Source organism: Gorilla gorilla, chromosome 12 (assembly GCF_029281585.2).
Source record: "Gorilla gorilla gorilla isolate KB3781 chromosome 12, NHGRI_mGorGor1-v2.1_pri, whole genome shotgun sequence".
Taxonomy (NCBI): Eukaryota; Metazoa; Chordata; class Mammalia; order Primates; family Hominidae; genus Gorilla; species Gorilla gorilla.
Window position 1 is genome coordinate 65,459,474 of NC_073236.2, and position 16,711 is coordinate 65,476,184.

General features: G+C 38.3%; 1 protein-coding gene and 1 non-coding gene across 4 annotated transcripts in view; one reads left to right on the forward strand and one right to left on the reverse strand.

The window, feature by feature from the left end:
• The window catches only part of SLC4A5 (solute carrier family 4 member 5), a 144,031-nt gene that overhangs the window by 35,286 nt on the left and 92,034 nt on the right, over positions 1–16,711 (forward strand). For all 3 annotated transcript variants that reach the window (XM_063695780.1, XM_019020982.4, XM_055378109.2), the window contains one exon: positions 10,690–10,767. In XM_063695780.1, the coding sequence (XP_063551850.1) occupies positions 10,692–10,767 (76 nt within the window). In that variant the 5' untranslated portion in view covers positions 10,690–10,691. The remainder of the gene's footprint in view (positions 1–10,689; positions 10,768–16,711) is intronic.
• LOC115933606 (U6 spliceosomal RNA) lies at positions 6,236–6,338 on the reverse strand. Its single transcript, XR_004069476.3, has one exon. It is a non-coding gene; the product is annotated as a U6 spliceosomal RNA (small nuclear RNA).

Consider the following 16,711-nt stretch of genomic DNA (forward strand, 5'->3'; position numbering starts at 1 on the left):
TTACTCATCTATAAAATGTGGGTGAAAATTATATACCTCACTGAATTATAGTGAGGATTCAATAAGATGGTGAAAGCAAAATACCTGACATTCAACTAATATACATTATATGAAATGCTGGGGGTAGAAATTCTGTTTCATGAATTAGGCTGGAACTTTTATGGTGGGCAGTATAGTTGCCAGTCAGAGCAGAGCTAATCCAAACACTTCCCCAGGGCCAACACTCAGCTTCAGATGGATGGACTCCTTTGAAGATCATCTCAGGGAGTTTGGGTTCTTCTACTTCTGCATATTCCTGGGAGGGAGCTTCTCTCAAGTTGTGAGAAGTTGGGATCTAGCACAGAGGACATGAAGCAGGAATGGTCTTAGCTAGTCCAGAACTGGAAGGTATGCATCTACCTGAATATTATAGCTACATTATAGCTCCATACTTCTATAGTTTGTAGAGTTCTCATCTGTGTTTGCATATGTATTGTCACTTGTCAGTGACAACCAGGCATTTCATTATTTTTCCAACAAACTTTCTTTTCCAATCTGAGAATCCATAGTACTTCAAATAGGAAATAACACATTTTAAAATCATGTTGGAAAGCTCTATTTCATTTTTATTAGTCACGCACTTGTGATTGCAAACGTGAGAAACCCAGCTCAAACACCAGAAAAAATAAAGTGAATTTAACAGCTCAACACAACTGAGAAGGACAGTTCAAAATTAACTGACTCAGGGAGTCACAGTGTTATCTGGACTCTGTTTCTCTACTTTTCTTGAATGCTTCCCTCCATGTGACAGGCAAAATAGTAACTTCCAAGCTTATCAGCTTAGCAGTGCCAGAGTGAGCAGAGTTTTTGGATGAATCAAGCAGAAATGTCCTGGGAAGAATTCTGATTGGCCCAGTTAAGGACATGGGATCATTCCTGAACCAGTCTCTGTGGCTGGAATGGGGTGTGTTTGGCCAGCCTGGGTCACATGGCCTTTCCTGCAGAGGCTTGGGGAGACATGGAGTCTCCCCCTAAGACATTTGAAGGTGGTTCTCTATGGGAAAAAAAATCTGTTACTCAGCTTCTCTGTACTCTTCACACCATACTGGAGTAGGAAGATATCAGCTTTTTAAAAATCACCAACTGACCCAATTTAATAAAAAATGTAAATTGGGAGTTACTTTCTTAAAATAGAGGTTTTAAATGTGGTCCCTGGATCAGCATCATCAGCAGCAACTGGGAACTTGTTGGAAATGTACATTTCCAGGCCCCAACCTAGAGCTATGGAATCAGGCACTCTGGGGATGAGACCCAGCAATCTATTTTAACAAGCTTTCTGGAGCTGCCCACACGTGTAATCCCAGCTACTTTGGAGACTGAGATGGAAGGATTGCTTGAGCCCAGAGGTTGGAGGCTGCAGTAAGCTGTGATTGTGCCATTGAACTCCAGCCTGGGTGACAAAGCGAGACCCCAACTCCAAGAAAACAAACAGAAAGCAGCCTTCTAGGTATTATGATGCACGCTCAAGTTTGAGAACCACTGCCTTAAAGGGTTCTTTGTTGTGTAATTCTGCTAAGTATTTTAAACGTGATTCACTTTGAACAAATAGATTTAACCATTAATTTTCAAGGATACAATTATCACATAAAGTAGGAACACATGGCATATTAAATTATTTACTTTAAAATGTTTAAAATAAAAAAGCTATAATTTAAAAATCAATTAACACATGTAAGAGCTTTCCATAAAAAGCAATGGAACTCCATTCCAGCTTCCTCCATATGCCACAGTTCCACTTCCCAAAGATAACCACTAGGAATTCTTTTAGCTTTTTCTCTTGGCTACCTTTTAATAATAATGATAGTAATAATTATTCCTGCTATTTATTGAAGTTAGATATTAGCCACTTACAAGTGAATATTTAACTATCTTACAGCCACAGACATCTCTTTTTTATCCTCCCAATGTAGAATATCATCACCATTTTTAGTTCATTCAAAAATCAGTGTTTATACTCATGATTACATGCCATGATCACATTTTATTCCTTGCAGAGTTTTAATTTTTCACTGGTATTTCTCATTGCTATCTTTTTTCTTTGCATTTTCTGTCACTTTCTTGAGTTGTTCTAAAATCCCCAAGAGTGTATCAAATCTTTTACATTTCATTTTTTTCCCTGGGTGGCTCCTTCCAAAGCCTCATTTTCTAGCTCTTTTGAGGACTGATTGATTTTTGAGGACACTGCTGTCATCTGGGGACTGCTCTTCATTATTCTGATTTTATCCACTCTCTCCTGCATCTCATTGTCTTCCCCTTCTTGATTAATGATGGGTAACTTTTTAAAAGAACTTCGTAGGAAGTTATGAAAGAGAAGTAAAATGATTTTTTACATGTCTGGAAATGTCTTCTACCCCTACTCTGGACTGGTAGTTTGGCTGGGTGGAGAATGTTAGGTTGGAAACATTCTCCCTTGGATTTTGGGTGGCTTTGCTCATTATCTTCTCTCTCTCTTTTTTTTTTTTGAGACAGAGTCTCACTCTGTCACCTAGGTGGAATGCAGTGGCACAATCTCAGCTCACTGCAACCTCCACCTTCTGGGTTCAAATGATTGTCGTGTCTCAGCCTCCCAAGTAGCTGGGATTACAGGCATGTGCCACCACACCCGGCTAAGTTTTGTATTTTTAATAAGAGATGGGGTTTCACCATGTTGGCCAGGCTGGTCTTGAACTCCTGACCTCAGGTGATCCACCCGCCTCAGCCTCCCAAAGTGCTGGGATTACAGGTGTGAGACACTGCACCCTGCCCATTATCTTCTCTTATTTAACTTGCTGAGGAGGAGTCTTCTGCTAGTCTGATTTCTATTCATTGACAGGTGACCTGTTTCTGATTGTTTTACTCTAGAAGTTTTTGGGATCTTTCTTTTCTTCATAGTCACTGTTCTAAAATTTCATAATGATCTAGCAAAGTGTGAGGAGTTTTTTTCCCAGATATTTTCTGTGCGGAGTGCTCAGTTGACCCATTTTGCCTGAGACTATTATCTCATAGTGTTGGGGAGACCTCTTAGTTATTTTTAAAAATACTTTTAAAAATTTAATAATAAAATACCTCAAATGTGTACAATATGACAGATATTGATATATTACTGTCCAGAATTAACAGATGTTGACATTTTATCATATTCGTTTCATATCTACATGTATATCTATCATCTATCCAAAATACCAAAGATCATCAAGCATCATTAACTTTATCCTTCCCCAGAAGTAACCTGAAGTTGGTGTGTATCATTCCTCTGCATAATTTTATGATTTTATTACTTATAAATGTAACTATTATCAATATTGGTAGTGTTTTGTTTGTTTTAAAGTTTTATGTAAATAATATCATTTTCTTTTACAACTTCCTTTTTTTCTCATTATGTTTTTGAGATTTATACATGTTAATACATAAAAATCTAGTTCATTAATTTCAACTGTCCATAGTCATCCATTATGTGTCAGTTAGGAAGGCCTCAGCTAAAAGTTACATAAAACTTGGCTAGCAGTTTAAATATAGAGAATTTTTTTTTTTTTTTCAGATAACAGGAAATCCAGCGATAAGCAGTCCAGAGCTCAGTGATATTCTCAGGAACCCAGATTTGTCTTATCCTTCTGCCTTGTTCTTAGCCTGTGCCTTTGGTCTTCATACCTGTCACCTCATTGTTGCAAGATGGCTGCTTTATCTCAAAGTCTCAAGGTCCGTGCAAGAAAGCAGGAGGGTAAAGGACAAACTGTGCATTCCAACTGTGTCACTTTCAATTAGGAAAATCAAAGCTTTCCTGAAAGTCTTACCCAATGGACTTCCACCTAAATCTCATTGGCTAGAATAGGGTCACATGACTATTCCTAAACTCAGTGACTGGCTAAGGGCAACCAGAACACCGTGAATGGTTTATATAGATCCCACCTCATGCCTGAGCCTAGGGAAGGTGACTACTGGCAATCAAGGGCCCTGTGTCTCTACGTGAACAAAATGAAGTTTTGTAAATAGGCAAGCAGAAGAGGGGATGGTTGTTGGACAGTGTAGGAGACATGCTAGATGACCACCCAATGCCCATTCTCCCTTTTTCCCTTACTGACAGACTCAATATTATTTTCCCAGTAAAAACTTACTTTCCCAGAGTCCTTTGTCAGATGACCCAGGTGTGGTTTTCAGTAACCACATCTGGGTCACCTTTGTCAACACATAATTTTTAGTAGAAGTATATCCCAAATATTGTGCTGAACATATACTCAAAGTTATTTGTTGTTATCTGAAATTCAAATTTAACTGGGCAAACTGTAGTTTCATTTGCTAAACCTGGCAACTCTATGCAGGAAGGAAGAAGAAGGAAAAGTGAAGAGGCTTTCTTCTGAAAATGCTTTATCTAGGAAGGGACTCCTTCCTCAGGTTCTTTCTCCTGTAGCTCTTCAGCCAGAGAGAGCTGAAGGGTATCTGAGGGAAGTGTTTCTTTTTAGTTGGCCATAGTGCTACTGTGGCTGGAGCAGAAGTCAGAAAGTCAGAGCAGAAAGGGGAATGGACATCAGGGAAGTAGCTAGCAGCATCCTCCACAGGTGTTTTATACTCCCCAAATAGTTACATCCAGTGGTGATATTCAAAATATTTAACAACCAACATGGCACTGACATTGACCAACCAAAATGAATACCTGATCACTAAAAATGGACACCAATCATAAATAGCAGCCATACCAGTGCGTATCGGTGGAATATCAACCCTGTTTCTATTGCTATTTTCAGGAAAATTAACACTCACTTGATTTATTATGACTGTGTAAATATTGCTCACAGTTGAGTATAGTGTACCATGATTACTTTTCCTTTCTATGACTGTTCTTGACAAATTTTTTGTATCCTCTTGCAACAGTCAAACACATCAAGACCATTTTTCAGATCCAGGTTTTTTTCCTGAAGACGTCCTGTCCAGAGCCTGCTCTAAGATGTGCCTGTTGCTCTCTGGACTGCTGCAGGGTTCTTCTCCGGTGACTTTCCTTTGCCTATCTTTTGTGGTGAATCCCGTTTCCCAGACTTAATTTCTTTCTTAGTGCAAGTCCTTCATCTTGCTAGAGTTCCTCCTTCAGTCACTTCCTGAAAAAAAAGGTGCATCGAAGGTAAATTTTTGAGATAGTTTATGTCTGAAAATGCCCCTATTCTACCCTCCCACTTGATTGATAGCTTGATTGGGACTGGAATTCTAGGTTGGAAATAATTTTGTCTCACTTTTGGAAGCATGACTTCATTGTCTTGTAGCTTCCACTGTAGTGATTGAGAAATCTGATGTCAATTCTTGTTTCAGATTCTTGGTAGATGACTTATTTTTTTCTGGAAGCTTTTAAGATTTCTTTATCCATGAAGTCCTAATGCTTCATAATGATGTGACTTGGAGTGGATTTTTTAAAAATTAATTTTTTCTGAGCTGATCGAAAGTTCTTTCAATCAGAAAATTCAAATCTTTCAGTTCTGGAAAGTATTCTCATGTTATTTCATTGATAATTTTCTCTCAACTATTTTTTTATCTCTCTTTTGGGAACTCCTATTATTTTGATGTTTGGGCCTCCTAGATTGATCCTCTGGTTTTCTTGTTTTGTCATAGTATTTGTTTAATCTCTTTTTATTTGTGTTCTATTATCTGATATACTCCTTCAAATTTATGTTCCAAGTCTTTTATTGAAAATTTTCTTCTAAGGTATTTTTAATTTCCAAAAGTTCTGTCTTATTCTTTAAAAACTTATAGGTTCATAGGTTTATAGCATTCTGCTTTTCTTGTTGTCATGAATACAATGTATTTTCTTGTCTCTGTTGTGATTTCCTCTAATTTGGTCTTGAGAGCTGTCTCTGGAGAGTAGCCAGAAACCAAGATAGCCACTTTCTAGGAGAGCTCTAACCAGGAGGAGAGTAAGGTTTAGGTGGTCAGGTGAGACAAAATGAAACCAAAATGCATAAAACAGAAGAAATTTATTATTTACAGATCTCAGAGAGGTTAGGGGTGGCTGATGGGAAGTCAAGAGGCAGTAGGATGTTCAATCAGTGAATGGAGAGAGAGAGAGAGAAAAAGAGAGAGAATGCACTATATTGCAAACAATCATATGGGGAGGGGAAGTTTTAACTAGGCCAAAGGAGTACAACTAATTGGGTTTCAAACAACTTATGTCAGGCCAAAAACTGGATGCCAAGAAAGCAACTATATTAAACAAACCTATGACAATCTCCTTGAAGATATTAACTATCTTTGTTTTTGTCTTTGTTTTGTAATCTTTATACAGGGGTCATGCTTATCTTTTATTATTCCAATTTTAGTATATGTGCTACTAAAGCGAGCACCAGCTACATAGTTTTTTAAAGAACCTAAATGTTTTAAAATATATATTTAGGGAGTACAAATTCAAGTTTCTTACATGCATATATTTCATTGTGGTGAAGTTTGAGTTTAGTGTACTCATCACCCTAATAGTGAATAGTGTAGCAATAGGTCACTTTTCACCCCTCACCCCCTTCCTACCCTCCTACCTTTTGGAGTCTCCAGTGTCTGTTATTTCACTCTACATGTCCATATGTACGAATTGTTAGCTCCCACTTACAAGTGAGAACATACAGAATTTGTCTTTCTGTTTCTGAGTTATTTCACTGAGGGTAATGGCCTCCAGTTTCATCCATGTTGTTGCAAAAGACATGATTTCATTTTCTATGGCTGATTAGCATTCCATTATGTATATATAATGTAATATATATATTACATTTCCTTATCCAATCCTCCATTGATTACACTTAGGTTGATTCCATATCTTTGCTATTGTGAATAGTGCTGCAATAAACATACAAGTGCTGGTATCTTTTTTAATATAATGATTCTTTTCCTTTAGGCATATACCAGTAGTGGGATTGCTGAATCAAATGGTAGTTTTATTTTTAGTTCTTTGAGAATCCTCCATACTGTTTTCCATAAAGGTTGTACTAATTTACATTCCCACCGACAGTGCATGTTTTCTCTGCGGCCTGGCCAACATCTGTTATTTTTGGACACTTTTTTTTTTTTTCTTTTTGTGAAACAGAGTCTCACTCTGTCACCCAGGCTGGAGTGCAGTGGCACAATCTTGGTCTGCAACCTCCACCTTCTGGGTTCAAGCGATTCTCGTGCCTCAGCCTCCTGAGTATCTGGGATTACAGGCATGCACCACCACACCCGGCTAATTTTTGTATTTTCAGTAGATACGGGGTTTCACCATGTTAGCCAAGCTGGTCTTGAACTCCTGACCTCAGGCCATCCCCCCACCTCTGCCTCCTAAAGTGCTGGGATTACAGGCATGAGCCACCTCGCCAGGCCTAGACTTTTTAATAGCCATTCTGGCTGGTGTAAGATGGTGTCTCATTGTGGTTTTAATTTGCATTTCTCTGATGATTAGCAATATTGAGCATTTTTTACATGTTTGTTGGCCATTTATATGTCTTCTTTTGTCAAATATCTGTTCATGTCCTTTGCTCACTTTTTAATGGGGTTATTTGTTTTTTTCTTTTTGAGTTGTTTGAATTCCTCACAGATTCTAGATATTAGCTCTTTGTCACATGCGCAGTGTGCAATATTTTTTTTTCATTCTGTACGTTGTCTGTTTACTTTGTTCATTGTTTATTTTGCTGTGTAGAAGCTTTTTAGTTTAATTAAGTGCCATTTGTCTATTTTTGCTTTTGTGACATTTGCTCCTACATAGTTTTAATGGTTTCTTTGGCTGCCTGCATTGCTCCTGTTTCCTTGGACTTTTTCTTTTCCTGTTTGTTTTGGTATCTGTCATTCTGGTGATTCTTGGCTGGCTGTTCATGTTTTGAAGTGGAGCTGCCAAACAGCTGCCATGTGGCCAGGCTGGACTTGTTGAATGATAGACTTACAGTGGGCAATTGGATGCAGCCCTTGCCATTTTGTCAGAGGTCCCCAAAATGTTGGAATCTGGAAGTTCTCCAATGTCCTGCCTGGAGGGCCTAAACTTCATTAGGGTTCTAGGAGTCCAGCAGGCAAAGGTCTGAGGGGCTAACTGCATTTACTTAACTCCTTTTTGTTTCCCCAGTGAAATTACTCCTTTTTGCCCTCAGCTGTCCAGGGATCTTCTGTCCTGGCTTTAGTCTCCTACAGGGCCCCTCCATATTCTGAGTAGAAAGGGCATTATAGGAGACTAGAGCCTAGAGGAGAGACCTGAGGATTTAACCTCAGAACTCCTTATGAAGATTTTCCACCATCTCCCCTGTGTTCAGCCCGCTCTGCATCATGGTCTTGAGATATCCGTATTGCCTCTGATGTCCTATTTCTATCTTTGAGAAACATTTTGTATATGTAGAGGCTGTCTAATCCTTGAAGGTTCAGATAAAACATTTAAAAAAACTGTTCCTGGTGTTTATTTTTCTTTGCATTATAGAAAAATTTTCAAACACAACAAAAGTAAAATAAATGATGATGACCCTGTTAACTTAAAAATCACATGATCTATGCATTTGGAGAGAAGACTTTATTTCTTGTAAAGGGTTACAGCCTGCAAGGTGGCCATGTTACAGGCTGGGAACCATAGCCTCAGGGTTAAATCAGAGACAGGCACTTCGAAGGAGGAGGGGAAAGGCAGGAATTTAAGTTGAGTGGGTTGGCTAAACATGCATATTCAATAGGTTACAGGAGGATCTATGAATATTCATGAAGGTTGTCGGATGCATGTGTATTGAACAAACATGCATATTACACATGCCCATGTTCACCTTGGGATGGAGCCATAACATTTAAATGTATTACATTAGGCATTATACATTAGAAGGTCTTTGTAGGACACAAATGCGTTCAAGTGCACAGCCTCTGTAAACTGACCAGAACCAGTCCATGGTTCATGATCTTCTTATCAGGAGGAAGTTACTAAAGTCAGTCTTTTGTCCAATCAAAGCTATAGTTATGGCTTATGGAGCAGGAGGTTGGTTAGTCAGCATCTGCTGGTAGATGTGCTGCAAATTGTTCTAATATTGCTTGTCTCAAGGCCAGTGCTTGCTTAGCTGTTAGAGGAAAAGAAAAACCGTGTGGCAGTTAGGACACAGTTTATTCTACAAGTGTAGGCGTGTATAACTTAACCCTTGCCTGGCCTGGCTTTAGGTCTTGTTTACAGTTTGGTACCTTATTGCTATAAAGGGTCTGTTCTGTCAGTCTTATTCTCAATTTTAACATAAATGCTGGTCAGTTATGTCTACACTGCAAAAGGGAGAGGATATAACCAGGTGTGTCTGACCTCCTATCCTGTCTTGGCCAGGATTTTGGTTTTTAATGTATCTCTGGGATCCCCTTGGCCAAGAGGGAGTCTGTTCAGTTGGTGGGGAGGCTTAGGATTTTATTTTTAGTTTACAACTCTTTTTTTTTTTTTTTTTTACAACTCTTTTGTAGCATAACCTAGCTTCAATAATTATCAATACATGACTGATTGTGGTGTCTTTCCTACAATCATTTTAATTGTTATTGGTTAATTTAGGTTTTCTAATTTTTTTAAAAGTCAATTTTGATACTTCTATTATTTTTGTAGTGAAGTATCCATGTATTAGCCTTGTGGCTGAGGGCTATAGTTCCAGAAACAGATTGTCCAGATTTGTTTTTCCATGTGGGTAGTCATTTAAGCTCTCTGTGTCTGGGTTTCCTCATTTGTAAAATGGGAATAATAATGTTATTTATGTCATAGGATTGTTGATAAGATTCCATTAAATCATACATGCAAAGCACTTCTGGCACATAGCAATGTTAACTATTCTTATTATTTAAGTTTTAAAATTAATTGGCATGAATTTTTTAATGGAATTATAATTTTTAAATTCTCAACTATATTTTATGTCCCTTTTTCAGCCCCAGTGTTGTTTACTTAAAAACAAAAGCATAGATTGCTTTTGTTTTTTCTTTTTCGTAGAGATAGAGTCTCACTCTGTCACCCAGGCTGTAATGCAGTGGCACAATCATTATGGCTCACTGCAGCCTCAAACTTCTGGGCTCATATGATTCTCCCGCCTCAGCCTCCCAAGTAGCTTAGGACTACAGCACACTATCACACCTGGCGCATATATATATGCATAATATATTACTTTTATATATATTATTATATAAGCATAATAAATTTACTTTTCTGAGGCTTTTCTGTGACCTAGTATATGTGCTTTCTTTGTAAATGTGTCATTTGTACTTGAAAAAGAAGTGTGTTCTCTGCTTGTTGGAAATTATTCTTCAATTTATTTATATGTCCTTTTTTTTTTTCTTTTTTTAAGACAGAGTCTTGCTCTGTTCCCCCGGCTGGTATGCAGTGGTGCAATCTCAGCTCATTGCAACCTCCACCTCTCGCGTTCAAGAGATTCTCTTGCCTCAGCCTTCCTAGCAGCTGGGATTATAGGTGAATGCCACCACACCTGGCTAATTTTTGTATTTTTTATTAGAGATGGAGTTTCACTGTATTGGCCAGGCTGGTCTCGAACTCCTGACCTCAGGTGATCCACCCGCCTCAGCCTCCCAAAGTGCTGGGATTACAGGTGTGAGCCACTGCACCCAGCTATATGTCCTTTTGTCTTAGTTTTTTATCTGTATTAAAATCTCCCATTATGACTGTGGATTTGACCATTTCTCCTTGAAATCCTACCCTTTTTAATGTATACATTTTGAGGCTGTGTTCCTTTTACTTTATAGTCATGAAGGTGAAGGAGAAGGCTGGGGTAGGAAAGCTGGACCACACTAACCACGGGAGGAGATTTCCGGATCAGAAAGGTGAGGTCACTTTGAGGACTTGATGCAAATCTCAGGAGGCACTGAGAATTCTCTGGATGTCTTTATGACAGCTCTTTCAGCAGGAGAGTCTAGGGAGCAGGTCCCTTTTCCTGACTCATCCGCAGTGTCTCCTTGAGGCTGGTGGGACCAGCCTTCATGGTATCCCCAGGTGACTGCATGGTCAGGCTGGAGACAGGAAACTGCCACTTTGCCTATGTGGATTAGAATATAGCTTCCCCAACACAAAATGTAACTCACCTAATTTTACAAGATCTGCAAACCATGATAAATGCCAAATATCAACATTTTATATTAATAGATTCCCAAACTGACAGCACAATTAAAACCAGTGCAAGAGGATGTTGAGGTGGCAGGTATTTCTGTTGCTCCAGAATTGCTGACTTTAGCAGCCCAAAGCCTCCTACACACTACAGAGAAGAAGCCACGGGGCTTATGAAAAGGCAGTCAGATGGGCGGCTACTGCCATCGTTACCCCAGCCCCACTTGAAGGAAAATACCAACCTCGCTGCCCACCTAGAGGCTCGGTGAGCTGCAGAATGTGTAGAGCCACTCTGGAGCTGTCAAGCAAGAAAAATGCCCTAAAGAGTTGCTAGAAGAACTTGGCACATGTCCTGAGCCGAACTGCAAGATACTTACAGTGAGAGGAGAGGTCCTGCAGAGCCACAAAGGAGAATGTAGACTTGGGGGAGGGCAAGCCATTCCCCACAGTTCACCAGCTAAATCACCATGCTCTTTTGATTATGATAGAAGCCAAGAAAAGATGGGACAATTTAGATTCAGAACAGAAAGTAAAATAGTTTTTTGACAGCCATCTCCTCTGATTTCTATAATAAGTATACTCTTCCTCCACTTCATTTTCTTCATCCCTGTTGCATCCAGGAGAGAATGGGATCCAGAAGAGCATGCAGTGGGGTGAGCTGGGACTTTAGACAGATTTGGACACTGACATCCAAGTAACCTGACCCCTAGTACCTAGGAATGCACCAACCAGAGTAGAATCATAAAACATCTGTCTAAAGCATATTCAACATCTCTCTAAAGCATATTCAACATCTCTCTAAAAGGCTTAGACATGCTTCTCCATAGTTCAGCTGAGAAACAGTATAGCGTTGTTTGAAAGTGGACATAGATTAGTTCTAACTGTATATTGCGAAGTCTAGGGCAAACACTAGAATTTTTTAAGGGATATAATTGATACACTCAGAGATGAGAGAAAACAGAATCATATAAAGTGCTCAGTTAAAACCAGAGGAAGAGCTGGGCATAGTGGCATGTGCCTGTAGTCCAAGCTACCCAGGAGACAGAGGCAGGAGGATTGTTTGAGGCTAGGAGTTTGAGGCCAGCCTGGGCAACACAGCAAGACCCTGTTTCTTAAAAGGAAAAAAAAAAAAAAAAAGACCAAAAAGGGGGAAGATTAAAAAAAAAAAGGACAAGTGCCACAAACACAAAATTGTTGTAAACATGGTAGATATTAATCCACTGATCTCAATAATCACTTTATTTATTTATTTAGAGACGAAGTGTTGCTCTGTCACTCAGGCTGGAGTGCAGTGGTGCATCTTAGCTCACTGCAACCTCTGCCTCCCAGGTTCAGGCAATTCTCATGCCTCAGCCTCCCGAGTAGCTGGGACTACAGGTGCACACCACCACGCTGGTTGATATTTTATATTTTTAGTAGAGATGAGGTTTCGCCATGTTGGCCAAGCTGGTCTTGAACTCCTGGCCTCAAGTGATCCACTCACCTCAGCCTCCCAAAGTGCTGAGATTACAGGCATGAGCCACTGCACCCAGCCAATAATTACTTCAAATATGAATGGTCTAAACATATCAATTAAAAGGCAGAGGATGTTAGACAGGATCAAAAAACAAGACCCAACTATGTGACAAGAAACCTACATTAAATATAAAGACACAGGCCAGGTGTGATGGCTCACACCTGTAATCCCCATACTTTGGGAGGCTGAGGTTGGAAGATCACTTGAGGTCAGGAGTTTGAGACCAGCCTGGCCAACATGGTGAAACCCTGTCTCTACTACAAATACATAAATTAGCCAGGCATGGTGGCATGCACCTGTAATCCCAACTACTCGGGAGGCTGAGTCAGGAAATCACTTGAACCCAGCAGGTGGAGGCTGCACAGAGCAAGACTCTGTCTCAAAAAAACTGCGTATATATATATATATATATACATATATATATATATATACACATACATATATATATATACATACATATATACACACACACACACACACACACACACATATAGATATAGATATATAGGTATAGATATAGATACAGATGGATTAGAAGTAAAGGGAGGGAGAAAGATATACCATGATAACACTAATCAAAAGAAAGCAAGAATAGGTATCTTAATTTCAGACAAAGAAGAATTAAGAGCAAAGAACATCTCTTTAACAGGGATAAGGGAGGGCATTGTATCATGATAAAAGGGTCAATTCTTCAGGAAAACATAATAGTCCTTAACATGTATGTACCTAACAGCAGAGCTTCAAAATACATGAGGCAAAAAAATGACAAAACTGAAGACAAACAGAAAAATCAGTGATTATAGTTGTAGACTTCAACACCCATCTACCAGTAATTGACAGATCCAGCAGGCAGAAAATCAGTAATGATATAGTTGAAAGGAACAGCATATAAATCACCTGGATTTAATTGACATTTATAGAATACTTCATCCAACAATAGCAGAATGCACATTCTTCTCAAGCTCATGTAGAATATCCACCAAGGCAGACCACATTCTGGGACATAAAACACACCTGAACAAATTTAAAGGAACAGAAGTCATGCAGAGTGTGCTGTAACACCACATTGGAATTAAACTAAAAATCAATAACAGAAAGATTACTGGAAAATCCCAACATATTTAGAGATTAAACAATACACTTCTAAATAATATATGAGTAGTCAAAGAAGAAGTCTTAAGAAAATTTTAAAAGTATTTTGGACTAAATGAAAATGAAAATTCAACTTATCAAAATTTGTGGGATGCAGCAAAAGCAGTGCTTAGAGGAAAATGAATAACATTAAATGCATATATTAGAAAAGAAGAAAGATCTAAAAGCAACAACCTAAGCTCCCATATTAGGAAACAAGAGAAGGAATTGCAAAATAATCCTAAAGCAAGAAGAAAAAGGGATAATACCAAATAGAGCAGAAATCAGTGAAATTAGAAATAGGAAACAATAGAGAAAATCAATGAAACTGAAGCTATCTCTTAAAAAGATTAATAAAATTGATGAATCTCTAGCCAGGCTAACCAAGGAAAAAAGGGAGAAGACATACATTAATATCAGAAATGAAAGGTGATCATTATTGATTCCATGGACATTAAAAGGATAATAAAGGAATATTATGAGCAACTCTATGCCTACAAATTTGATAACTTAGGTGAAATGGACTAATTTATTGAAAGACACAAACTACTAAAACTCACACAGGAGAAATAAATAATTTGAACAGGCCTATTACTATTAAAGAAGTAATAGATAATAATTAACAACTTACCAAAAAAAAAAAAAGAGCAACAGGCCTTCATGATTTCACTAGTGAATTCTACCAAACATTTAAGGAAGAAAGGATATCAATTGTCTACAATCTCTTCCAGAAAATAGAAGCAGAAGGAATACTTTCTAACTAATCCCATGAAGTCAGCATTATCCCAATACAAAATCAGATAAAGGCATGACAAGAAGAAAAACTACAGCCCAATGTCCCTTATGAATATATATGCAAAAATCCTCAACAAAATGCTAGCAGATCAAATTCAACAATGTGTAAAAATAATTATACACCATGACCCAAAAGGATTTATCCCAGGTATTTAAGGCTGGTTTAGTATTCAAAAGTCAATTAAGATAATTCATCATATCAATAGGCCAAAGAAGAAAAATCACACAATAATGTCAATAGATGCAGAAAAAGCATTTGACAAAATCCAACACCTATTCATAATAAAAACTTGCAGTAAACTAGGAATAGAGGGAAATTTCCTCAACTTGATTTTTAAAAAATCTACAAAAAACCTATAGCTAACATCATACTTAATGATGAGAAACTGAAAACTTTCCTGCTGAGATCAGGAACAAAGCAAAGAGATCCCCTTTCACCAGCCCTTTTCAATATCATACTGGAAATTCTAGCTAATGCAATAAGACAAGAAAAGGAAATAAATGTATATAGTTTGGGAAAGAAGAAATAAAACATCTTTGTTCACAGATGATATAACTGTCTATGCAGAAAATCCCAAAGAATTTACCAAACAACTCCCATAACTAATAAGTGACTGTAACAAGGTCTCAGGATGTAAAGTCTTAGGATACAAAAGACAGTTGCTTTTCTATATACCAGCCATTGGAATTTGAAATTTAAGGCATGATATACTAGCACCAAAAATTTTAGACATAAATCTAACAAAATGTATACAGGATCTACATGAGAAAAACTATAAAAGTAATGAAAGAAATCAAAGATCTAAGTAAATGAAAAAATATTTCGGCTGGGCACGGTGGCTCATGCCTGTAATCCCAGCACTTTGGGAGGCCAAGGCGGGTGGATCATGAGGTCAGGAGATCAAGACCATCCTGGCTAACACGGTGAAACCTCGTCTCTACTAAAAAAATACAAAAAAAAATTAGCCGGGCGTGGTGGTGGGCACCTGTAGTCCCAGCTACTCAGGAGCCTGAGGCAGGAGAATGGCGTGAACCCGGGAGGCAGAGCTTGCAGTGAGCTGAGATGGCGCCACTGCACTTCAGCCTGGGTGACAGAGTGAGACTCCGTCTCAAAAGAAAAAAAAAATTTCATGTTCATGCGTAGGAAAATTCAACATTGTTGTCAGTTCTCCCCAACTTGATCTATAGATGCAATATAATCCCAATAAAAATCTTAGCAAGTTATTTTTTTGGATGCTGACATATTGATTCTAAAGCGTATATAAGGCAAAAGACCCAGAATAGACAACATAACACTGAAAAAGTACAAAGTTGAAGAACTGACACTACTCAACTTCAAGACTTACTGTAAAGCTACTACAATCAAGTGTGATATTGTCAAAAGAACAGACAAATTGATCAGTGGAACAGAATAAATAGCCCAGAAATGGACACACACAAATATAATCAGCTGATCTTTGACAAAGACACAAAGGCAATTTAATGGAAGAAGAATAATATTTTCAGCAAATGGTGATGGAATAACTGGACATTCATATGTTTAAAAAAAAAATGAATCCAGGCCAGGTGTAATGGCTCATGCCTGTAATCCCAGCACTTTGGGAGGCCAAGGCGGGAGGATTGTTTGAGCCCAGGAGTTCAAGACCAGCCTGGGCAACATAGAGATGTTGAGACTACTAAAAATTAAAAAAAAAAAAATAGCTGGGTGTGGTGATGCATGCCTGTGATCTCAGCTATTCTGGAGGCTGAGGTGGGAGGATTGCTTGAGCGCAGGAGGTCAAAGCTTCAGTGAGCCATGATCATACCACTGCACTCCAGTCTGGATGACAGAGTAAGACTCTGTCTCAAAAAAAAAAAAAAAAAAAATTCAGACATAGTCCTTACACCTTTCAAAAAATCATCTCAGAGTGGATCTTAAACCTAAATGTATAATGCAAAACTACAAAACTTGTAGAAGATAACATATGAGAAAATCTAGGTGACCTTAGGTCTGGTGATGAGTTTTTAGATACAACCCTAAAAGCACAATTGATGAAAAAAAAATGATAAGCTGGACTCTGTTAAAATTGAAAACTTCTGCTCTGTGAAAGACATTTAAGAGAATGAAAAGAAAACCCACAGACCAGGAGAAAATATTTGCAAAAGGCATGTATCTGATAAAAGACTTGCATCTGAAAATACCAAAAGAACTTTTAAAACTCAATAAGGAAACAACACAATTT